Here is a 20,090-nt window from a genome sequence, read left to right as displayed (position 1 = left end):
CTCCTCTCTCTCTCTGCCCCTCCCCCGCTCTCTCTCTCTCTCTCTCTCCAAATAGATAAATAAACTTAAAAAAAATTAAAAAAAAGGGGCGCCTGGGTGGCTCAGTAGGTTGAGTGTCCAACTTCAGCTCAGGTCATGATCTCGCGGTCTGTGGGTTCGAGCCCCGTGTCAGACTCTGTGGTGACAGCTCAGAGCCTGGAGACTGCTTCAGATTCTGTCTCCCTCTCTCTCTGCCCCTCCCCCGCTCATGCTCTGTCTCTCTCTCTCTGTCAAAAATAAAAATAAACATTAAAAAAATTAAAAAAAAGACAAAATAAGAATGATACCTTCCTTATAGTATTATTTTGAAGAGTAAACTTGATAATATATTTAAAAACAATTTACCTGGGGCTTAGAATACTGTACACGTGGGGCACCTGGGTGGCTCAGTGGGCTAAGCACCTGGCTTCGGTCCAGGTTATGATCTCAGGGTTTGTGGGTTCGAGCCCCACGTCAGGCTCTGTGCTGACAGCTCAGAGCCTGGAGCCTGCTTCAGATTCTGTGTCTCCTTCTCTCTCTGCCCCGGCCCCTGCTCGGGCTCTGTCTCTGCCTCTGAAAATGAATAAAATTAAAAAAAAGAAAAAAGAATAGTGTAGATACTTAATAATTGGTAGCTACTATCATAGCCATTATTGTTTTCCTTAGTTGATATTGTATTATTTACTGACATCTTAGGGCCAGGCTGAGAGCTAGATGAGGGAAGATTCATTCGTTTGTTCAACCATGTACTAGATTGCCCAAGGTAGGTCAATTGAAGGAGGGGAGAATCATGAAAATAGGCATTTACAATACACATGATAAGTGCTATGACAGGGGACTGCGTAAGGTGTTTTGAGACTTTAGCGGAAGAATCAATGGCCGGGAAACTCAGCGCAAGTTTTGTGGAGGAGGCAGTTCTCTGTTTCAAGTCTGTGCTTCCGGGAAGTAGAGAATGCTGCCTGCTGGAGGCAGACAGAGTGCAAATGGCAGCTGAGCCTGTGCTCCTCATCCAAGGGCCTTGAGGGCCTCTCAACTCCCACACAGTCCTGCCAGCCAGCCTTGGCCTGGAATACCCTCTCCTGGGCCACCTGCTGGTGGTGAACATCTTGGGTTCTGTTCTGTGGCTTAATGTGGCTGAGTCATAAGACCTTTCTTTTTACTGCTAAGCTCTAATGGAAGCCTTCTGGTCAGGAGCAATGCCCCAGGTCTACCTTGTGGGGATGGCCTAATGATGACTGCTGACCACTGCTTCTCCGCACAGGGCCAGATGATCATGTGTGTGGTGGAGGGGAAGCAGCCTAAGGGGCAGGAGCCCCTTCTGGACAGGTGACATTTCTGGGCAGGTGAGACATTTTAGGGTGGACAGGGGAGGTCAAGCCCCCCTCCCCAACCCTAATGGGTGAGCCTCCCCTCTTCCTCCCAAGCCAGTTTGGAATTCCTCTTTTTGGCTGTCATCCAGTAGTGGCCCAGACCACTCTCCCAACTCACCAGTGACCACATTTTCCAAACCCAAACTCAGAACTCGTGGTCTGGCAAAGAATTAAAGAATTTATGGTCACCTTCCAAACACAAGAGAGAATAGTAGATTCTCCAGGATAATCTCTGTCGTTAAAGGGGACATTGGGTTGGAAACCCAGGCATTTTTCATACATTATATCACTGGTATGTGAAAAGAGCCCTATGAGGTAGCTAACTATTTCCACTTAATAGTTGAGAATACTCAGAGAGAGGAAATAACTTGCCCAAGATATTCCGTCCCGGAAGTTTGAATTTTGGTCTGTCAAGGAGGGTTCGTAGGATGTGTGTTTGCGTGCGTGTGCGTGTGTGTGTGTGTCGCGCGGAGTTGGGCGGGGAGAGAGGCAGAAACATCCTTCACAATTGCAGACGCACACGCTATTTATTTGGGGCCTCGAGGAAGGGCAGCCAAGTACTGAGCTGCCCTGGTTGTCACTTCTGAGCTGGAAATCCCCGGGCAAAGGGCTCGGTCGCCGCCCCGTCCCATCAGGATCTGGCCCCAGGCTTCGCGGCTCGGGATGCGGGAAAAAGCCCTTCGACCTTGCACGTTACACAGCAGCCACCAGCCCTCGCCTCCGCCCAGGTGCGGGTTGAGGGGGCCGCGGTGTGGGCGAACGACTCCCCAGGCCACGTTCCGCCCCCCCCCTCCCCGGTCACATGGACGCGCCTTCCGCAGCCGGGAGCGCGGAGCGGAACGAACCACGAGGAGGAGCGGGGGAGGCTCCGAGGGCAGTGGGTCAGCGCCCCGCTGGGTAGGTGGGCGGGCTCAACCGCCCCGCGAGCCGGCCGGTCAGCCAGTCAGCGGGTGCGGGGGGCGGGCCAGTGGGCGCGCGCGCCGCGCCCCGCAGCGCCCCCTGAGGGGCGGCGGCAGGAGCTGGTTCCGGCTGCGCGCGCAGTGGTGGTGGCGGCGGCGCGATCGGCCGGGCTGTAACCGTCGTCCGTCCGGTAGCGGCTGGAGCGGCAGCGGCGGCCGGGCAAGGCGCGAGGTGACGCCACAGGGCAGCGGCGGGAGCGGGGCCAGCGGCGGCAGCAGGAGACGCAGCGGCGGCCGCAGCAGCAGCAGCAAGACGGACTCGTGGACACGCGCCGCCGCCGCCGCCGGGCCGGGCCGGGTGTCGCGCGCCGAGGCTGGGGGGGAGTCGTCGCCGCCGCCGCCACCGCTACCGCCGCCGCCGCCGCCGCCGAGGTGACTGAGGAGAGAGGCGCCTCCTCGCTCCCGCCGCCGCCGGACTTCAATGCCCAGTCCCCAGCTCGCCAGCGTGAGTGCGCTCCTCCCGGGCGGCCCCCGCGCCGGCTCCCGGGGCCTCGGGGAAGGGGAGGGCGGGAGGCGCCGCAGCCATTAGTGCAGGCCCGAGACACGTCCCCGGAAGGAGGGCCGGGCCGGGCCGGGGGCGGGGGGAACGCAGCCGGGAAGCGTGGAGAACGAGGGTGGGTGAGGAAGGGGGGACTGTGCGTGTGCAAGAATGTGGAGTGTGTGTGTGGGGAATGTGCGTGCATGAGGGGGACAGTGTGAGTTGGGGAGAGGGCTGGGTGTGCATATGGGGTGAGGAAGACGGAGTGGGGGGTGTGGATGGGAGAGTTGGGGGCCGTGTCCGGGGTCAGTGTGTGTGTGTGAGTGCGGGCGGAGTGTAGAGGGCAGTGGGGGTGTGTTGGGGGAGTGTGCGTAGGCGACAGGGGTAAATGGGGGAGAGTGAGGAAGCGGGAGAGGGAGAGAGCGGTCAGTGTATGGGGTAGAGTGGGGGGGAATATGAGTGGTGCGTGAGAGGGAGGACGGGGAGAGGGTGAATGGCAGAGGAGGGAGCGTGGAAGGGTGTGCCTGCGATTGTCCAGCGTGTGAGCGGGCATCCTGGAGACTCTCCGTGATCGTGATCGCTGTGTATGGCGATAGTGAACCCGCGTGTCCTCGGTTAGAGAGTTCTTTCCAAGAGCGTCTTGTTCCTGGGTTCCAGTATGAGGAAACGGTATAGGAGTCTATTCCAATGGCACTATAATCTTCTGGTTCTGCGATTTCTAAAAGAACGGTCGTGTTTTTTCAGAAGGGGGGGGGAGGGTGAATGTTTTCCCCCATGTCTTATGACATCCATATAAATTTCTAAATTTGTCAAGGACATGGTCTTCATCCCAACCTAGTCTGGCCCTCTGAACGCTAACTTGTCTATTGCCCAGGATCCTCGACTCTTGTCTTTAGAGTGTTCAGAGGCATAGACGCTTTTGTACAAGTACTGCTGGTTTTTCAGGTGAAAGGTATTTTATTGTTAGGTAAGTGGAAAGAATTTTTGTTAGGTTTTGGCTCTTTTCTACCCTTCTGGAGAAGAACTCTTGAGAAAAAATAATAATATGATGATGATGATGATGAAGACCCACAGGCTAGTTTATTATTCCCTGGAGTTTGTCAAGAAACAAATATATAAAGTGCTCAGCAGTTCTAGCATCACCACAGACCTGCTTGTCTGTTTGGAATCACCAAACTACAACTGGTGCTGGATTAGAATATGGTAGTTATTTACAGTAGTTTCAGACAGGAAGTGAGTGAAGTTATGCCTTGTTCAATGTGCAAAGGGAAATTAAGGCTGCGGAACATTATTAAGGCTCCAGAATCACTTGTGTTGGTGAAGATGGTGAGAAGTTGTTTGCCTGTATTTTGATCTGAAATTTTAAAAATTGTTTCATATTGGATAGTGAAAAGACTTTTTTTTTTTTTTTAAATGATTATTTATTTTTGAGAGAGAGATCGAGTGTGAACGGGCGAGTGGCAGAGAGAGAGGGAGACATAGAATCTGAAGCAGGCTCCAGGCTCTGAGCTGTCATGACCTGAGCTGAAGTCAGTCACTCAGCTGACTGAGCCACCCAAGCGCCCCTCGAATAGACATTGTTAATGGACTTTGCCAGATTCTTGTGTTGTGGAAGTAGGGGTTTTTGATAAAGAGTATTTGGTATGGATTTTACACTTTAATGATAAGTTTCTTAGAAGTTGGGAGTCTTTCAATATGATAAGCAAAGAGGAAGGTAGTCCTTTTGATAGTAGACATAATCGAATTATAGACCAAAGCATCTACGTGTAATTAGAAGTCTGAAATTATATTTTTTCTAGAGTGTCCTTCTCATTCACTAGCATGCCATGCTCTCTGCTTTCAGAAGTAGTGAATAGTATTGTTAACTAATATTCAGTGGGGGACTGGACTAATTAGTATTAAGTGCCTGTTGTGCACCAGGTACTTTTTATACACTCTCATTTAAATCTCACAGCTACTGTGAAGGTTGTAGGGATCCTCATTTACGTTTATTTGGCACATACTGAGTGGTTTTTGTTTGCCAGGCACTTGGGATTCAGTGCTGAGCCCTCAATGACTTACAGTGATGAGATGAAGAGATAATAGAGACGCAAAGAGGTTAAGTAACTTGTCCCAGGTCACAAGATAATAAGAATTGGAGCTGGATTAAAAACCCAGGTCTGTCTGATTCGAGTCCTTGGTTTTTCCACTACACCATCACCACCCTCGCAGTAGGTTGTCTCACTTTGAGGTTTCTCAACCACACAGTGACCCAGCAGCTTCTACAGATGAGAAATGTTGAATTTAATGCAGAAGACTAGATGGCCAGAGGCAAAGGGATCATTTAGGAGATGCTGACTTGAGGCTCTTTGGGGCCTAAGCTAGGCTTTTATGTGGGTGGAGATTCTGCCTTGAAACTCTTGGGGCCCCAGGGTGTGTGCTTTGAGACATAGTTTTTATGAGGCACCTGGGATATGTCTGGGAGAGGAAAGTCTGATTAAAGAAACCCACCAGCCTTTTATGTTTTTTTATTTTGGGGGAAAGAGAAAGAGTTACTGGGGTTAAGAGTCAACTAGAAGTTGTCATTCCTCTGTGAAAGTCTTTTCTGTTCAGCTGTATGAGATATTTAACTCAGATTGTGAAGGCAAGTGAGAAAATACATGTGGAAGCACTTTGTTAATTATAAATTGAACTATATAGATTCAAAATATTATCACCATTAAGACCTTTCTAAGGCAACAGTTTGTCATATTTAGTAACTGGAAAAAGCTAGCATTTAGGACACCTATACAAATGAAAAATTGTTTAGAACTGCTGAACTGGGTATATTCTGACTCAGAACAGCAAAAGTCAAACCACTCCCTCCATGAGTCAGTCTAGTAATATTTAATTTGAACGAACCAAATTTATAGGCAGAAATCATTTACAACATCATTGAACTTTGGTGGCACTAGGAAGAGTAAATGTTTGAATGCTTTTGTGTATAACTTTCTTAAAAAGTTTGAAAGTCTCATATTTCCTTGAAAAGATATTTGTGTGAAATGAGGTAAAATAGATTTGTTTTTCTTAAGATTTAGCTCTTTGTTTAACAATTTGTCTTAACTTTTTTTTAATGTTTATTTATTTTTGAGAGAGAGAGAGACAGAGAGACAGTGTGAGCAGGGGGAGGGGCAGAGAGAGAGAGGGGGACACAGAATTGGAAGCAGGCTCCAGGCTCTGAGCTGTCAGCACAGAGCTGGACGTGGGGCTCGAACCCACAGACCCCACGAGATCATGACCTGAGCTGAAGTTGGAGGCTTAACTGACAACCACACAGGTGCCCCTTAACATTTTTTCTTTCAAAGGTAGAAGTTTTGTATGTAATAGTTATAGAACTTTTTATGATTTTGAGACAAAGTTGAAATTTAGTAAAGGTTCATTTAACAGGGTTTTATACTGTACCTTTTTGTTGGAATATGGGATTGTTAACCAGTGAAGCCTCTAGAAAAAACATTTACAGATAAGATGCAGAGGGGCAGTACATAAATTTTTAGCTGTTGCTCTTGGAAGAGCGAAACTTAAGTTAACGAGTGAAACCCAAGTTAGATTGATTTCTTCAAGTACTGTATAATCAGCTATACTACTTATAGAAGTTGGGGATCTTTAAACGTTTTGAGCAACTGAATATCAAGATCCATCATTTTAACGTGGTAGATTTAGTTATGTTTATTGAGTAGGGCAGTGGTAGAGATTTTGAGGTCATAGGATACTTGTGATGTCCAACATTATTACACTTTAAATTTCAACATTCCCGGGGCGCCTGGGTGGTGCAGTCAGTTGGGCGTCCGACTTCAGCCAGGTCACAATCTCGCGGTCCGGGAGTTCGAGCCCCGCGTCAGGCTCTGGGCTGATGGCTCAGAGCCTGGAGCCTGTTTCCGATGCTGTGTCTCCCTCTCTCTCTGCCCCTCCCCCGTTCATGCTCTGTCTCTCTCTGTCCCAAAAATAAGTAAACATTGAAAAAAAAAATAAATTTAACATTCCCTTCTTGAGAATCTTACGTATGCTGAATCATAAATCTTACTTAAAATTCATAATAATCCTTTGAGTAAGTGGCATTCTTTAAATTGTACAGATAAAGAAATTGATTTATAGAATCAGTTGTTGAATCCCAGGTTTTGGAATCCAAGTTAAAGAGTATCAGTAAATAGATGGCAGTGGATAAAAAAAAAATTCCCCTTGAGGCTTAAGGTACTTAAATCTCTGGCTAAACTTGATTTTTGAGTTAACTCTGGTCATTTTATAGGGAGGTATATAGGAGTTAAGTAGATGTTAAAGAAGTTGGCCTTGGGGCACCTGGCTGGATCAGTCGGAGAAGCATGTGATTCTTGATCTCAAGGTCATGAGTTTGAGCCCCACATTGGGTAGAGAGATTACTTACATACATACATACATACGTACATAAGCAGATGAACTTAAATTTAAATACATAAGCAGATGGCCTTTTGTTTGAAATGTAGTTTTTAGGGTTTCTTTTTTTCTTGTTTTTTTTTTTTTTTAAGGATACTTCAGTTACCTGCATATTTTTTGTTTGCTCTTTTGGTGATATTGCTGCTTTGAGAGTTTTCTTAAGACACTAGTTGGGTTATGTAGAGACTGATGACTATTTTCTAAGATAAAGCAAGAGTCTGTGATGTTACAGTTCACATAATTTTGTACCTTGGGTTTGTTAGTGAACAATGGATACCACCAGTTACAAATTTTGGGGGGAAATGGTGATTTGAGTCTGTTAATCTGGAATGTTAGAAGAGCCTTTTATCCATTTTCATCCTTAGGGCTAGTATATATGTATAGAGGTGTCGGGTCGCTTTCTCTAGTTACCCTTTGTTTTACTGACTGAACCACATTCTCTAGCTCCTTTGACATCTGGCCACTGTCTTGGGACTTGGAGCCCTATAGGACTGCTTGATGTAGAGCCCAAGTAGGTATTGTATGTATGTTTTCTCTCCTTGGAGTAGTGGAGATCTATGTGGGCTGAATGGAAATTGTCACTAGTCTAGCACCTCTAAGAAAGAAGCTGCACAGCACTGTGGGCTCTGTCCACTTTCCACAGTTACCCTGTGGAGTTAACAGGACCTGGGTCAGAAAATGACCCTTCTGCACGTCTTACGGTGGTTTTCCCTGAACTATCTGTTCAATCAGCATAGATTGACAGGGCACAAAATCTTTCCTGACAAAATGACTGTGAGGAGTTGACAGATTATACCAACAGTTTTTTGTTACTTGAATACAAATGTTTTTTGTTTGCCTGCATGGATTTCTTACCCATACATTCTGTAATACAGCATCTACTTCATTTTAAGGGGCCTAGAAACTAAATTTCATCATTTGAATATAAATTTACGTTGCACAACATTGCCTTTTTAAACGATAGAGGATTTTAAGCTTTTCTGTGACTCTTTTCTAGTTGAGCCTGTTTTGAAAAAATATTTTGACCATTAGAATGGTCTTTACCTTTAGAGATATTTAATTCCTTTCATAGTATTTTTGGGTTGAAATTTCATTCTTCTCAGAAAATGTTAATTCTTTTGGCATAAAATGCACACATGATATATTTGCTTTAGCAGATCAGATAAATTACTTTGTGTTTTTATTTCTGCAGTGGTCAAAAATGTTGGCTCTTAACTAATGTATCCTTTGACAAGAATTCAAATTCAGTCTGCTTTCTTGTAGTCCTCTTTTAGTTTTAGTTGAGATTTGAGCAGTCTTATAGGAGACGTTCACTAGGTTGTATCAACACAGTATCCGTAAATTGGATTTATAGACATATGCTGATATTTACTGTTTTTAGCAGCAAAACAAATTGATGTTTTTTACTTTCCATTATTTATGAAAAGCCTCTCATGAGGGAGCAGAATGACTGGTTAGTGCAGAAGGATATGAGTCATCGGCAGGGTTTGTCAGCAAATTGAGAAGGATATGATGGAGAAACAATAGATTCTAGTGACATTATTCTTCATTCCACACGTGTGGATGCAAACAAGTTTCCTTTGGTGATTGGTTTAAGTTACTCAAATAATTTAGATCTTCCAAGATGAGAAGCAGTCCAAATTTAAGTCATAGACTATGCCCTGAATTGTTTTTCTAGTGAAATGAGATCTTCATTTGGAGGTCGTCAACAAGTAGAATTTAGTTAAACTCCTCTCTCTGTTTACTAGGAAAAATAATTCACCTATGAGGTAGGAGTTAGTAAGTTGAGAGTCTGTTTTGGTGAAGCTTGTAACTATGGACGTGCTCGGTAGATCAGAAGATGTCCACCAATGTGACGTATTTGTTTTCTGTCATTGAGTAAAGAGTCACTCCCTGACTACTACTCCTACTTTTAAATTCTTAAAAGCTTTTATTGCATTCAGATTGGTTTGAAATTCTCAGCATGGTCAAGGCCTCCTGGAGTTATTTAACCAAAGACTCCTTTCCTTTCTCAAGGCATGCTACCATGGCCCTTCACTGTTTCTACAGTCTTGTCAGAAAAGTTTTACCTTTCCTCAGAAGTCGTAATCTTCCTCCATTCTACTCATACTTACTTTGTGTCTTCAAAGTATGTGGCATTAATATGAAATTTTAATGTCCCTCATCAAATATTTTCACCCACGTGGATTCTTTTAGGCTCTTGATCCTGGATAGTGTTTGTATGGTGTGCACAAAGAGCTCCACAAAGGCTCGTTGTTATATTGGATATGCTGCACTTTAGTATCATTCAGAGGTGGCATACTGTCCCCCATCTCAGTAAGCATTTGGAGGAAGAGGACGAGAAAGTACGTTTTGCATTCTTTAAGTTGGAAGAGAAGGAAGGTGAATCCATGTTGACCTAAACTGGTGAGCAAAGAATAATAATCCCTTGACATGGTGTTATAGAGGTATTTCACCATTTTTACTTCACTCTCGTGTTTTAATGTGAAACAACTGCTTTCACCGTATGGTTTTTAAAGATTGTGAATGTTGTGTTTTATGAAAATAAACATCAAGCCATTAATGGACAATTGGTGGGTAGACAGTATATTTTATTTTTTCAACGTTTTTATTTATTTTTTTTTGGGACAGAGAGAGACAGAGCATGAACGGGGGAGGGGCAGAGAGAGAGGGAGACACAGAATCGGAAACAGGCTGCAGGCTCTGAGCCATCAGCCCAGAGCCCGACGCGGGGCTCGAACTCACGGACCGCGAGATCGTGACCTGGCTGAAGTCGGACGCTTAACCGACTGCGCCACCCAGGCGCCCCTTTTTTATTTTTTTTTCAACGTTTTTATTTATTTTTTTTGGGACAGAGGACAGTATATTTTAAAAGGCCACTGGCAGCTCCAAATAGAATGATTTGGGTTCTTGCCTATCTTGTATTACAGTGAGTACACAGAGAGAGATGGCTGTGAAGTACAATGTAATTTATAAAAAGCAAGTTTAGGAGAGGAAGTGAAGTGTAACTTAACCGGTTTTAGGGGAAACTTGGACCAAAATGCCCTAACAGCAGAAAAATTTCTGGGGCTCAAACAAAAGAATTTATGCTGACAAGATGTAATTTGGAATGTTTTTTATTCTGTATCCTGTGCATAGCTTCCTTCCCTCCCTGTCAGTGGTGGATATTTAAACAGGACCTTTAAATAATGTTCAATATATTTGACAAAATGGGGAAATGAAAGAGTTAAGCTGACCCATAAACTGCTCAGCTCTGAAACATATATTTTAAATAATGCTAACAATAGCCTGGAAGTTCTTACTTTGCATGCTGCTCCTGTGCTGTAGGTTATTTTGAAAGGTGATTCAAATAACCTTTTCCCAAGTATCTATTTTGCAACCTCAGGGAACTCACAGCTGTTACAGTCATTCTAACTGTCCTGATATAGCTCAGAAAATATTTCAAAGTGGTGTTGACAGGATGAATCCAGGTGTCCTTGTGGATTTTCTTTCTTCTTTCTTTCTTCTTTTTTTCTGGATTTTCACTACTGAATTTGCATTATTACAGTTGAAGTTCAGAACCTCAAATGTATTTCTTTATTAATGAAATAATCAATTCAGTGGCTCTGGGTTAATGTACATATAGTGATGTTGGAAACTAAATTAAAATGATTAAAACTTATTAAATTGTTTTCCAGGAAAATTACTTAGTCTTTTGAGGTTAAAGGAGGTAAGAAAGGAAAAAAACAAATATTAGAATTTAATTATACGGGAGTGCTGCTGAATTTGAGATAGTTATTATTTTTTGTTAATTTTTTTTTAACGTTTATTTATTTTTGAGACAGAGACAGCATGAACAGGGGAGGGTCAGAGAGAGAGGGAGACACAGAATCTGAAACAGGCTCCAGGCTCTGAGCTGTCAGCACAGAGCCTGACGCAGGGCTCGAACCCACGGACTGCGAAATCATGACCTGAGCCGAAGTTGGCTGGTTAACCGACTGAGCCACCCAGGCGCCCCATGAGATAGTTATTTTTATATAAAAGAGGTTACCACAGTTATTTAGGAAAACAGTGAACTTAAAGTTTATAACATTGGGAGTCTTAAAGTACACGTAAACCAAAGTCTTTAAACGCAAAGCCCGTGAAGATGATAGCCGTAATATCTTTGCCTAGAAAGGAAAAGTGTGAATAAATAGAATCAATTTAATAGAGCTATTTAACTTAACTTTTAAAAGATTTAAAAGGTTGCCTAGATGGCTCAAGTTGGTTAAGCGTCCCAACTCTTGATTTCGGCTCAGGTCGTGATCCCAGGGTTGTGAGATCAAGCCCCACGTTGGGCTCTCAGCTGAGTATGGAGCCTGCTTGGGATTTTCTCTCTCTCCCTCTCCCCTGCTCATACACTCTCTCTAAAATAATAATAAAAAATAACAAAAGATTTACTGAAATCAGTAAGATTAAGCCCAATATTAGAATTGTGCTGTTAGGATTTTTAATGTTATTACCAGTATTCAAATAACTATTAAAATTAAAAAAAATTTTTTTTTGAGAGAGAGAGAGAGCGCGAGTGAGCAAGGAGCAGAGGGAGAGAGACAGAGAGTGTGGAGTGCAGAGGCCACAGTGGGGCTTGAGCTCACCCCATGTGGGGCTCGAACTCACGAACCGTGAGATCATGACCTGAGCCGAAGTCGGACCCTTAACCGACTGAGCCACCTAAGTGCCCCTAAAAATTTTTTTTTAATGTTTGTTTATTTTTGAGAGAGAGAGAGAGACAGATGAGTGGGAGAGGCACAGAGAGAGGGAGACACAGAACCTGAAGCAGGCTCCAAGCTCTGAGCTGTCAGCACAGAGCTCAACCTGGGGCTTGAACCCACGAACTGTGAGATCATGATCTGAGCTGAAGTCTGTCGCTTAACCGACTGAGCCACCCAGACGCCCCTCAAATGACTATTTTGGAAAAACTGAAAACTGGCCATAGTCCTGTTACCACCGTTAAAATTTTATTTAAATTTAAAGGAAAAATAACATTTTTGGGAAAAGAAATTCAGCTGGAGAATTGCTAATTTTTAGAGAAACAGTAAAGTACAAAATTGAAAAGTAAATATTTTCAAGTGTGGTATTGAAGATATTTAATGCAGTTTTCATCTTATAGTTATTTGTAGAGGTAAGAATTACTAGAAAATGACAAGTACTTCTAATCACTAGGGCACATACAAATTTGAAAACCACTCCCTTTTCATTTGAGTGGGAACAGAGCCCACAGGACTTCAGTAAATAACGGTCACTGTTCTCAGAAGCAGGTGCGATTGTTGGTTAATGACTTTCCTTTCTGAGTGGCAGGCCATGTATCTCAGGCTGGTTCTGAAATGTTAAGATACTTTCCCACCATCAAGGTCATGATTTCTTTTTATATAAGTGATTATTGATTTCTGTACTGGAACTTGATTCTCAAGTTCCCTCCTTAAATGAGGAAGTGGAAAAGTGGGAATAACCAAGACAGTAACTATGAAACTTTTTTTTTTTTTTTTTAGCAGTAAAGAAGCATCCTGGTATTTTTAGCTTGTTTACAGATATTTTGGATCCTAATTTGTGTAGAATTTAATGATACCTCTTATCAACTCCCTGCCACTGTAGTAGGGGAGGGGAACTAACATTAATTTGAATTGTCTAAGTTCACGGATCCAGATGTATACAATTTTAGCTTGATAAATGGCAACCATCGAGGGATGAACAAAGTAGCAGAGAGAGTAGAACTTGTTTCTGCAAGGCTCTGATGAGTTGGTAGGGTATGAAAGAAGAGTACGATTTCAGTTTGAGACAGGTAACTAGAAGATTCATTAGCGAAGTTGCGTTCTCCTTAATTAACAAGTCTTTAAGATACATTTTCCCACAAATGGTCAGGATGCAGTCGATACAGAAGAGTTTCCCTACTCTTCTTGCATGGTGTTGTGGTGATTTTATGGTCCATTGTTTGAATAGACTCAGAATATTAAGTTAGGCTTCTCTGAGTTCTTGGAGTTACTCAGGGCCTTCTTTTTTCACAGACCCCACATCCAGTCTGGACAGATCTACCTCAAAGTATATCTTGAAGCTGATCCCTCCTTATCCTCTACTGCTATTACCATGGTCCAAGCTATTTCTCTCCTGATACGGCTAGCAGTGGTTCCTACCAGATCTCCGTGTTTCTGCCCTCACTACTCGTATTATCTGTCTCCACATAGCAGCTAGAGTGGTCTTTTTAAACATAAGTTGTCAATCTTCCTTGAAACCTTATCATTTTTCTTGGAACAAGACCGAAATACTTACATTGACCTTTAAGGCTCTCTTATTTCTCTGACCCTATTCATTCCATTGCCTTCTCTGCTCTGGTGGCACTAGCCCCCTTGCTGTTCCTAGAACACTCCAAGCATGGCCCCACCTCATAACCTTTGCAACAGCTAATCCCTTTTGCCTAGAATGCTCCCTCAAATATCTATTTGGCTCACATCCCCAGGTCTTGGATAAAATGTCACTTTTTTCAGTGAGGCCTTTTCTGATAGCCTTATTTAAAATTGGAATCCCTCTCTTTTCTGGCACTGTAGATTCCCCTACTTTGCATTTTCCTCTGTAACAGTGGCATAGTTTGTCTTTTTCTGCCTACTAAAATATAAGATCCACCCTGACAGGAATTTTTGTTTACTGCTCTTGCTGCATCTGTAAAAGTATATGACGCATCGGAAATGTCTAATATACACTTGAATTATTAATAAATTGTTAATTAGCCAAATTGCAAGGAGGATGTCTTAACTCTTCAGAAGAAGGAATTCTTTACTGTTGACAGATTATTCATTTCTAGTTTAAGAGAAGTGCTGGTGTCTTTGTTGAAGTGAGATGAATTTGTTTTAGGAAGAGATTGTTGCAAGGTTTTAGCCTTATATGCAGTATAATGCTTTCATGTTGCCTGTTTGTACAAAGCAAGCTGACTCAAATTTGCATGACTTCCTGTAGAATTTCTGGTAAGAAAAGCAACAGTAAATGTATGCTTGCTTGTTTTTCTAGACCTTTGCTCTTAGATTTTTTCTTAGGTCTAGAATTCTTTATTGTGCATTTATGTTATAATTTACTGTTTTAATTTGGTGAATACTGGTGTGACCCATCAAATTAGAGGGTTTATTGTATTATTTAATTTGGAAATGGGGGTAATTTCTCAGTGGAAAACTTGATGTGCGTGGATTGACAGCATTTTTAAAAGGATGCCTAGTAAGTTTGGGTTGCCCTCAAATTCTGTTCATTTATGTTTGAACTTAGAATTACAGTTGCCAAAGAGGAACCTGAATGTTACTCAATAATTTAATACTTTTTTTAAAGTTTGTTTATTTTGAGAGAGAGTGCACATGCATGTGTGAGTGGGAGAAGCGGCAGAGAGGGAGAAAGAGAATCCCAAGCAGGCTGTTAGCGTGGGTCCATCTTGGGGCTCAATCTCACAAACACTAAGATCATGACCTGAGCTGAAATCAGGAGTCAGATGCCTAACCAACTGAGCCACCCAGTTGCCCCAATAATTTCATATCTTTAACAAAGAAGAAAACTGTCTGGAATTGTGTAGGTACAGGCCTGCCTGGGACAGAGTGACTAGCTCTCTCTTAAGGCTCTTTGTAATCCTATGGTTATAGCACTGTTGAGAATGTAAATTGTAGTTTTTAGTTTTTGGGGGGCTGGAGGGAAGAGAGAGTATGCACGTGTGGGAGGGGCAAGGGGAGAGGGGGAGAGAGAGAGAGAGAGAGAGAGGGAGAGAGAGAATCTTAAACAGGCTTCACAGTCCAGCGTGGAGCCTGATGTGGGGCTCCATTTCACGACTGTGAGATCATGATCTGAGCTGAAATCAAGTTAGTCGCTTAATGGGCTGAGCTACCCAGGTGCCCTGAGAACGTAAATTGTAAATCATTGTAGGGATCTTTATCGTCCTAGAATTTTATTTTAATTAAAAAGTATATTTATTTTTGAGAGCGAGAGAGGGACTCGTGTATGCACAAGCAAGGGAGGGGCAGAGAGAAGGGGACAGAGGATCTGAAGTGGACTCTGTGCTGACAGCAGAGAACCTGACGTGGGGCTCGAACTCATGAATGGAGAGATCATGGCCTAAGCCAAAGTCAGATGCTTAACCGACTGAGCCACCCAGGCATCCCGTACCCTAGAATTTTATAAAAGTAATATATATATATATATATGAATATATATATATATATATGAAAAACAAAACATTTCAAAAGGTATGTATTATGGTAGAGTAATTCAGAGTTCTGGCCTCCAGCTCCAGTCCCTTCCACCCCCTAGACAACCACTGTTACCTCTTTGTAACTCTCCAGATAATTGATGGGTATGAAAGCTATACAGCACTCACAGGTATTTCTGTATATACTGTTCATACTATCATGTGCTCTTTTCACTTATTAGTCTCTTAGCCATCTTTCCATATTTCACATAGATGTGTTTTATTCTTTTTAACCTCGGCATGGTTTTCCTTTTTAAGAATATACCATGATTAACTGATGGTTAGTGTATAATTTCATGTATTTTGGTTTTTGATTCTCATCTAAGCAGATGTTAGGACTAGACTTGACACAGGACATTTAAACTCTAATACACCGCTTTTCAAAGCTTTAAGTAGTCTCTGTTGTGTTACTGACTTAGTCTTTCTGGCAGTACACTATCGTAGCTTGGTAGGCCTCTGCTTGCTTGTTTCCAGTCTCCTCTTTATTCTGTTTTCTCTTTCCCTCTTTCCTCTCTTCGTCTCCTTAATTTAAAACAGTTGCAGGGGGGTACCTGGGTGGCTCAGGTCATGATCTCACAGTTCGTGAGTTCAAGCCCCGCATCGGGCTCTGTGCTGACAGCTCAGAGCCTGGAGCCTGCTTCACTTTCTGTGTCTCCCTCTCTCTCTGCCCCTTCCCTGCTCATGCTGTGTCTTTCTCTGTCTCAAAAATAAATAAACATTAAAAAAAAAAAAAAAAAACGGTTGCAGGGCACCTGGGTGGCTCAGTTAAACTTCTAACTTCAGCTCAGGTCATGATCTCACAGTTCGTGAGTTTGAGCCCTTGGTCAGGCTCTGTGCTGACAGCTCAGAGCCTGGAGCTTGCTTCGGATTCTGTGTCTCCTTCTCTCTCTGACCCTGCCCTGCTCCTGCTCTGTCTCTGTCTCTTAAAAAAAAAAAAAAAAAAAAAAAAAAAAAAATTCAAATGGATTTTTCTGTCACAGACCATTCCTTCTAATCCTGCAGTGAAGTTACCATCTTTTGTTAAAAATGGAAATGTTGTATAGGAAATGTCCCAAATTCAACATTTTAAAAGTTAAGTTCTCTAAAAGATAACATTACTTAATTAATGCCAGTGAGACAGTTTTAGAAGAAAGTTTTCCTGTAAGATGTGCAGGTGCTAAGTTTATGCTGAAATAACAGGCCTTTGTAACTTTTGAGTATTTTCCAGCTGTGGTGAGTTGTTTATGATTTTTTTTCAAACTGCTTGTTTTGTGTTCTTATGTCTGTTACAGGAATTAACATTAGTTTATCTGAATTGACAGGTGCAAGAGCATTTAACTGTTGATGTGTAGTTGAACTGGGGAGGGGGGCTGAAGAAGGAGCAGAAGCTTGTTTTTATCATGTATCTGTTAACATTGATAGAACATACTGTTTCATTTGGCAGAAATTCCTTTGCTGGGGATCTCAGTATGGTGTTAAGAATTGAAAATCTAATAATGAATTATCCTTATCCTTGGAACTGGTCCTTCTAAAATGAAGTTGGAGGAGTAAGATGGGATAACATTTGTTTTGTTTGCTGAGCAGACAAACACTGGAGACTAGGTAGAAAACTTAATGCTAGAGCTGTAACCTTTTAAGCCTGGCCATCCCTACAAAGCAGGCCTTTCAGTGCTTTTCCTCAGCTGACACACATATTAGCTGTGATAACATCGTTAAACCAAAGGGATTCCAATAGGTTAGAATTTCCTTGTGTTTTGCTTTTCACTGCATGCAAACCATTGTTGAGTGGTTACTTTAATAATCTTTTCTCCCCTTATTTAAGGTCACAGAGTTGCAGATCAACATCCAAGCAGATATTTGAATAAAAGTTACAGTTGCATGAAAAAAATTATGACTTGAAAAATATGTGGGTTCCTCCTAGTCAAAATTGGAAACATGAATGGAATTAGGAGATCTGGGTTCTTGTCCTTGATCTGCTACTTATTAGGGATGTGGTCTTAGTTAAGTCATTTTAATCTGCCTCCCAAACATCATCTCCTGGGGGGGGCCGCGCCCCCCCAAGGTCAGAGTAGTTGCTCTCTAAATTTCTTGTAGCTTTAAAATTCCTTGACTGCACAGGGAGTAGTACTCTATGAAATGTGTAATCTAAGGTGGCTGTGTTTTGTGGTTAGAGTTAGAATTAGGAGTTGGGAAAGTGGTGGTGTATATTCTTGTTTTTCTTAGTTTGAGTATAGAAGTTTCATGTTTTTACTGTAGTGTATAACTTCTGCTGAGGTATTGAAGTTCTTAGAATGCCATTTTGGATTTCTTATGTGTTTTGTGCTTGTGTCCATGGTTAATATAGTCACAAGTATGTCAGTGACAACAAAATACAGTGCCATAAGAATATCATAAAAAGATGACTTGTGAATAGAATAGGCTTGAAAGTTTGTAAGCTTAGGTTCTTTCTTAGATGCATTTTAGTTTCTTCCTGAAAATGGTTCTGTAGCCATTATCTTCCATGTCTTTTTCTATCTGGTCAAATCATCTTTTCAGAGACTACTAAATAAGCGTTTACTGGTGGCTGAGAAGAGGCAAGTGAAAGAACTTAGACCCTGTCCCTATTTCCAGAGCTATTCATTTATTTAGATTTATTTATTTATTTGAGTAATCTCTACCCCCAAGGTGGGGCTCCAACTCCCAAATCCTCACTTCCAAACCCTTACGGACTGAGCCAGCCAGGCATCCTCAGAGCAATTGATGATTATCTTGATACTCTGACTGAGCTGACTATAAAGGTTACTGTGTTTCAAAGCAGCAGGCCCAAAATAATATTAAAAAATTCTGCCACTTTTTTGCCTTGTCTTGGGGATGGATTAATACTTGGGCAGAAGAATGCTGTGTGAATCAATGACCTTTAGATGCTTTGTACTCTTGAGATAGAGATGTGATGTGAGAAATAGTAAAGAAGTAAACTGGGCTAGAAATGAGATGATGGGATTCATGCATTAGTTGAGGTAGCAGGCATTATGTGTGGTACATTGGAAAAACATTGGATTAACAGAAGACATTTACCTAGACAAGTTATTTCACTTTTCTGATGCTCTTTCCTCATTCCTTCTAGGTAGCAATAAGTACTCAGAGTTGTGAGGAAAATAAGCTAATTTTTCAAAAAGTACTTTATGGACTAGTGTTATAATTGGGGGCCATTGCATATCCTTTGGATAGAAAGAATTCGGTCCTCAGAGTGAAATTTTGGTAAATATCCTTCATCCATTTACAGATGTATCTTATTTTAAGCAAAGTGTGTATATGAAAGACTTAACCATCAAAGCAGAAGAATAAGATTGCTGTGAACTTTACAAAGAGCCTATGGATGGAAGGTTCTTTAAGGATCTTTTAATAACTATTTTAAGTGAATTTAAAAATTCAGTCATTTAAAAAATGACTTGAGTTACAAATAATCTTATTGACACAGAAATTTTGCTGAATCCCGTTTTGGAAAAGAAAAAACACACTTTTGAATTTTGGACTTTTAAAACTCTTGGTATACATTTTTATCCTAGTCTTCATAGATGACAGTAATTAAAACTTGGTGGCATTTCAGCATTTCAGAGCTCTTTGGGCTCACAGAGAATGTATTCATGACTTTGAGCATCATGTTTACTATGCTGTCAACCTCCACTTCATTTTACTTCTGCTTTTCTCCTCTAGGTTTTTCGTTGGAATATACGTTGCACATTTATGGCGATTCTGAGCGTGAGGGCAGACTTCTGCCAGGCTCAGCACAGCGTTTTCGCTGACAAGTGAGCTTGGGGCTTCTATGTGCCATAATTAACATTGCCTTGAAGACTCTGGACACCGAGACTGGCCTCAGAAACAGTTGGCTTTTTTTTTTTTTTTTTTTTTATTGCAAGCATATTTCTTTTAATGACTCCAGTAAAATTAAGCATCAAGTAAACAAAAGTGGAAAGCAACCTACACTTTTAACTTGTCTCACTAGTGCCTAAATGTAGTAAAGGCTACTTCAGTTTTGTATGTAGTTGGAATTTTTGGAGTCCGAAGGTATCCATCTGCAGACATTGAGGCCCAAGTTGAATTTGGATTCAAGTGGATTCTAAATACTTCTGCTTACCTTGAAGAGAGAAGCTTCTTAAAGAATAAACAAGTTGAATAGAGAAAACACTGATTGATACTAGGCATTTTAGTGGTCTTTTTAATGTTTTCTGCTGTGAAACATTTCAAGATTTATTGATTTTTTTTTTCATTTTCCCCATCACACCTACACACGCACTCTCACACTTTTTATTTGCCATAATGAACCGTCCAGCCCCTGTGGAGATTTCCTATGAGAACATGCGTTTTCTGATAACTCACAACCCTACCAATGCTACCCTCAACAAGTTCACAGAGGTAAGATTGTAGTATGGTCTACTTTTTGGATTGATTTATGGGTAAAGTTCCATTATAAGTGAACACCATTAGTAAAGAAATCTCTTACCACAAAGCCATTTATTTCTGTGATTGGAATGTGGGTGGTCATCCTTCCCAGTCTCTGTTTAAATTGGGTTGAATTAATTATAACAATTTTTTTTTTAGAGTTTATTTATTTAGAGAGAGAGTGAGCAGGGGAGGGGCTGACAGAGAGAAAGAGG

At 41.9% G+C, this 20,090-nt stretch overlaps 1 protein-coding gene across 1 annotated transcript in view; it reads left to right on the top strand.

Annotated features, from left to right (window-relative positions):
* The first annotated feature begins 2,681 nt into the window (after positions 1-2,681).
* The window catches only part of PTP4A2 (protein tyrosine phosphatase 4A2), a 30,284-nt gene continuing 12,875 nt past the window's right edge, over positions 2,682-20,090 (top strand). The window contains exons 1-2 of the mRNA XM_040467742.1: positions 2,682-2,792; positions 19,150-19,848. Of these exons, the coding sequence (XP_040323676.1) occupies positions 19,753-19,848 (96 nt within the window). The 5' untranslated portion in view covers positions 2,682-2,792; positions 19,150-19,752. The remainder of the gene's footprint in view (positions 2,793-19,149; positions 19,849-20,090) is intronic.

This window comes from Herpailurus yagouaroundi, unplaced genomic scaffold, assembly GCF_014898765.1.
Source record: "Herpailurus yagouaroundi ecotype Mexico unplaced genomic scaffold, PumYag 77, whole genome shotgun sequence".
In the NCBI taxonomy this organism is placed as follows: Eukaryota; Metazoa; Chordata; class Mammalia; order Carnivora; family Felidae; genus Herpailurus; species Herpailurus yagouaroundi.
The sequence above is the reverse complement of the archived record's forward strand: the minus strand, read 5'-3'. Positions and strand labels throughout refer to the sequence as shown.